Here is a 5,481-nt window from a genome sequence, read left to right as displayed (position 1 = left end):
AGCTCTGTGGCGCAGTGACTAAGGCATTTGACTGTTCCCCAGGTAAGTGGTTCAAACCTGCCAGCCACTCCATAGAAGGAAAGTCTACTTCCATAAAGATTTAACACCTTGGAAACCCAACGGAGTTGCTATGAGTTGGAATCGACCTGATGTCAGTGGGTTTAGTTTTGTTGGGGTGTGTGTGCGTGTGTGTGTGTATAAAACAACATTTGCCATTTCAACAGTTTTCAGGTGTATAATTTAGTGATATCTATTACATTAACCATGTTGTGTAATGACTACTACCAACATATCTTAAATATTGTCAGCATCGTCCAAAATCATCTATGCCCTTGGGCAGCATTCAAGTGTATGGAGTGAGACAATCCCTATGTTTATCTGTGAAGCACTCTACAGTTTTCATTCAGACCACTTGCTCTACCTTGCTGGACTAAATTTTCACAAAATCTCCATGGGTTAGGCATACTTTCAAGATGAAGAAAAATGAATGTCAGGAACTTTAAATGGCTTGTCCCAGGTCACATGACTAATAATAAATAACTTATTAAGGATTAGAACTTGGGTCCTCTGACTTCTAGCTTACTGCTTCATCTACTACACTTTGCTGTAAATTATGCAATGTGTTGTGGATATAATGCCAATAATTTAAAAATATCAATATTTTCCTTTGTACCATATGAGTATTTCATGGATTGAATGGTGTCCCTAAAAAAGACATGTTTTGGAAACTCTGGTGGCATGGTGATTAAATGTTTGCCTGGTAAATGAAAGTTTGGTAGTTGTAACCCTCCAGACATTCTGTGGAAGAAAGATGTGGTAGTCTCTTTCTGTAAAGATTATAGGCTTGGAAACCCTAAGGGACAGTTCTATTCTGTCCTATAGGGTCCCTATGAGTAGGAACAGACTAGATGACAAGTACCTGGTAGCATAGTGCCTATGGCACTTGACTGCTAACCAGAAGGCTGGCGGTTCAAACCACCAGCCACTCCTTGGAAGAAAAATGGGGCAGTCTACTTCTGTAGTGATACCGCCTCAGAAACTCAAGGAGAGATTGCTATGAGTCGAATTCATTGGACGGCAGAGAGTTTGGTTTGGTTGTGGTTTGGAAATATGGGTTTTCTTTGTTATTTTCATGAGGTCATACCAGAGTAGGGTGGGTCCTAAACCCAAGAATTTCTGAGTGGTATCTTCTGAAAGGAGCAGAGTAGACATAGGCAGGTATAGGGAAGGACAGATGCCAAACAAGGACGCATTAATAAGCAAAGGAACAGTAAGAATTGCCAGCAGAAACCAAAGATTAGTAGAGAGGTCTTCAGAAGGAATCTATATACCAAAACTCTGATTTGAACTTCTAGCTTTCAGATCTGTGAGAAAATACATTTCCGTCCTTTAATGCTTCCTGTGTTCTAGTTTGTTATGGCACGCTAAGTAAGTAAATATTAAGCATTAAGCCTTGCACATGGGAGAAATTAAATACAAATAAATTTCAAAAAATTATTGTTGGGGTCACTGTTGTTGTTGTTGTTATGTGCTGTCAAGTCAGACCCGACTCATAGTGACCCCTCCTTGGGTTTCCAAGGCAGTATCAGTACAGAAGCAGATTGCCCAACCTTCCTTCAGAGGAGTGGCTGGTGGGTTTGAACCGCCAGACTTCTGGTTAGCAGTCAAATGCCTTAGGCACTATGCTATAATACCCAAATGGCTCGATATACTAAAGTAGGGGAAGTATATCAAAATTAACCTAGAGAGCTGTTTACTAACTGTACATGCCCTTCCCACCACTTGCCCCTTCCTCCTCTGACACATTTAAGAATCCCAGGTATAAAGAGCTATTACACAGTGAAGAAGATACAGTGTCTCCCTGGAGTTTGGAACAGAAACAAGATTAAAACTCACTAGTTATGCATGGAGCCACATTTTTCCAAAGCCATCCTTCAAATGTGTATATACCATTTGGAAATATAAAGTTAAAATTTGAAGGAGAATGTGTGTTTACATATCATTATTTAAAGTGCTAATAAGATGATCACTGTGCTTTCTAATAGAGAACAGAAAATACATTTTTCTAAGTCTAGCCTAGGGCTATGTTCACTCCCTACCAAGCCATATTTGCATCCACTTTTAACACAGACTTTTGATGCTGTTCCAATAGAACTTTGCCCAGATCCACCTAATTAGGCTCTTCCACAGAAAGGCTTTGTAGCTCGTATGTTCATAATTACAGAATAAAGATTTGAAAGCAATTTTCTGCCATTCTTTTTTTTAACACAAAACTTTTGAACAAGTGTCAATATACAGACATTTTCCAACAACAAATGACATACCCATCAAGGACAGCAGAGGAGTCATTCAACTGAGCAGCATGGCCCTCAGCCTGCGACACCTTCTCAGCAAGCTTCCTGTCCTTGATTTCTTGGGAGAGGTCATCTATTTTATCCTTAAGCTCCTCAGACATTGGTGGCAGTTTAGTTTGAATATCTTCAACATACTAATATATATAGAAAAGACAGAACACTTTAAGCAAGCAACTCCAAGCCTCTCATTTTTCAATACCTTTGTAAGCCATGATTATACCTTTTTTTTTAAAAAAATGGAACTTTAAATTTAGTAACATGACAAAAAGAGAATAAAGAATAAAAGCAATTATTTAATGATAGTGATTAGGAAATTTATGAAGCCAATTTATACCAAGAGGAACCTAACTCTCTAAAAAGTTTTTTATATCTTAGGTATAAATGCGTGAAAGAGTCATTAGGAACTGTTAGACCATCTACAGTTTTATTACCATATATTACTTTATATAATTCATTAGACACTATGTTAACAAGTCTGTTTGTAGATTTAGATTTACATTTATCTTTTAATTAATGTTATATAGATATTAAAGCAGATTGTAAGGACTGCCTTAGGAAAAATAGATATCTTTCACTATCATTGTTAAAAGAAATCAGATTTGTGTGTGTGAGAACAGCAGAAAATCAAATGAAGAAGACAGTGAAGGTAAGTAAAAAAAATACAGATAGATAGATAGAATGCAGCATTGATGATAATACTGAGGTTGAACACTGCTTCCCATGTATAAGTACCGCTGTTGTTATTATTGTTCTTTTAACCCGGCACTTTATCAAATACTTACATCTATCACTGCGTTGATTCCATCTGTAAGGTGGTTGGCTTCATAAAGTATGTCATTGCCTTCTTTCAAAGTATTCTCAGTTTGTTGTTTGGCACTTTCAAGAGTCTCCTTCTTTTTCTATAGTACAATGTGAACAAAGCATCAAAATATCATTTGGGTAAAACCTCATCTATCCCTATATTCCTGACTTTCCTGAGTTGACTGAAAAAGAGCTTCATGAACAAGTTATATTACGTTGACAGTGTGACTAGATGAGAACATCATAAACTACTAAGCTAGCACTCCTAGAATTGTTCTATTTAGATGCCTACACAAGTAATTTCTTCCACTGTTAGAAAGTCATCAAAGTGAAGAAAAATTTGTGATAGTGGCTGAAGATTTAGAACTATTTTTAAAACAACATGGATATCTGTTTTTTAATGAAAACGTAAGTACTAAATATGTACTACTGTATTTCTGGTAGAATCCTGAATTGCATCCAAACTACATATTAAATTCCAGATGAGTATTTTGTGAGAATCAATATAAGTAGATTTATGTTACAGGAATTCTGAAAAAGTAGAAAAAGATTTTTAATGTTATTTAGGGGGTGTGCTTTGCAATGGTTAAATGTACACCTGCTAGCTGACAGTTTGGTGATTGAGCCTACCAGTGACTTTCTTGGATGAAAGAACTAGAGATCTGCTCTTGTAAAAATTATAGCCAAGAAATCCTACGGGAACAATTTTACTTTCTCATATAGGCTCCCTAGGAGTCAGAATCAATGGCACACAACAACAGCACAACAGAGAGTCCCCTCCAAAGCAAGTTATGTTCCCATTTGACAATTTCCACACAAATTTTTCAGCGACATTAGTTACATTTATCATAATGTATCAATATTTACTTCAATTGTGTTCTGTTTGTTCTACTCCTAGTATTCTAGTTTCCCTGCTTTCTTATCCACTCATCTTTGCTTTTGAGTAATTGTTGACCTTTTGATCCCATACTGATGATCTTTAAGTAGAGCATCAATCTTACAAACAGTATCTTTTATTTTGTGTGTCACTCTGCTATTTACCTAAAGGGTGATCTCAGGTGTGGTAGTTAAGATTATGTGTCAACTTGGCTGGGCCTGGTTTTGAGCATCTGGGCAGCTGGATGTAGTATTCCCCGTGATGAGACTGGTAATCAACTCCATGGTGTAATCTGCCTTGAGCAGTTAAGTAGCTACCTTAGCGTTGTGGTTCACTCCCAGTAAATATGGAAAAGATTTAGGAATGATCTCCGGCTTTTGGCATGCTTGACTCCTGCATGTAGCCGAGTCGTTATTCAGCAGCCTGCCAAGTTGTCTGTCAGTCTTGGGACTGTGGTAGTTAAGGTTGTGTGTCAACTTGGCTGGGCCTGGTTGAGTGTCTGGGCAGCTGGTGATAGTTATTTCCCGTAATGAGACAGGCTATCAACTCCATGGCGGAATCTACCACAAGCAGCTGAGTAGCTGCTTTAGGGATGTGGTCTGCTTCCTACATATGAGTAGCAGCTTGGGGAATGGTCTCTAACTCTTTGGCACACCTGAACCCTGCATGTAGCCAAGTTTTCCTTCAGTAGCCTCTCATGTTGGGGCGATCTTGGGACTTTCAATGGACTTGAATTAATGAACTGCCACATTGTTTAGTAATATCAGGACTGTGCTTTTTACTCGTCGACCTTGGGTTTGCCAACCTGAGTGAAGAAAGCCTCCAGCTCCAGTGGGCCGGGAGCCTGAGGCAGAGCTGAAGCCAGGGTTGAGCTTACCCAGCTCCTAGAGCCTGGTACTTTGAACTTGGACTTCTAGCCTCCAAAACTGTAAAAGAATAAACTCCTGTTTGTTCAAGCCATCCCATTGGTGGCATATTCCTGTCAGAGTGGCATTAGGTAACCAAAGCAGAACTCTTAATGGACTTGAATCAATGGTCTGCTGTGTGGTTTGCTAATATCAGTACTGTGCTTTTTCACTTGTCGACCTCGGGTTCATCAGCCTCAGCAGTTAGCAGCTGCCTGAGTGAAGAAACACCTCTAGCTCCAGTGGGCCAGGAGCAAGAGGTAGAACTGAAGTCTAAGGTCAAGGGGCTTTTACTCAGCCCCTAGGGCCTGGCACTTTGAACTCAGATTTCTAGCCTCCAAAACTGCAAGAGAATAAACTCCTGTTTTTAAAGCCATCCACCTGTGTTATTTTCTGTTAGAGCAGCATGCAGTAACCAGAACTTCAGAGGATACACTTGGCTCTAAGCTTAAAGAATTTCTCAGGGCTATAGACTCAGGGAATTGTCTGTTCTCTACTCTTCTTCAGTTTGTTGGGATTTTTTTATTCTTAAAGAAGAATTTGA

The 5,481-nt window shown here is 38.9% G+C and overlaps 1 protein-coding gene across 1 annotated transcript in view; it reads right to left on the bottom strand.

Moving 5' to 3' along the window:
* LAMA2 (laminin subunit alpha 2) overlaps window positions 1-5,481 on the bottom strand; it is a gene marked incomplete at its 5' end in the record, with an annotated part of 713,189 nt that overhangs the window by 157,004 nt on the left and 550,704 nt on the right. Inside the window, 2 exons of the mRNA XM_007947384.2 lie at window positions 2,325-2,488; window positions 3,137-3,253. Of these exons, the coding sequence (XP_007945575.1) occupies window positions 2,325-2,488; window positions 3,137-3,253 (281 nt within the window). The remainder of the gene's footprint in view (window positions 1-2,324; window positions 2,489-3,136; window positions 3,254-5,481) is intronic.

This window comes from Orycteropus afer, unplaced genomic scaffold (assembly GCF_000298275.1).
Source record: "Orycteropus afer afer isolate SDZICR_OR568_19922 unplaced genomic scaffold, OryAfe1.0 scaffold00182, whole genome shotgun sequence".
Classification (NCBI taxonomy): Eukaryota; Metazoa; Chordata; class Mammalia; order Tubulidentata; family Orycteropodidae; genus Orycteropus; species Orycteropus afer.
The sequence above is the reverse complement of the archived record's forward strand: the minus strand, read 5'-3'. Positions and strand labels throughout refer to the sequence as shown.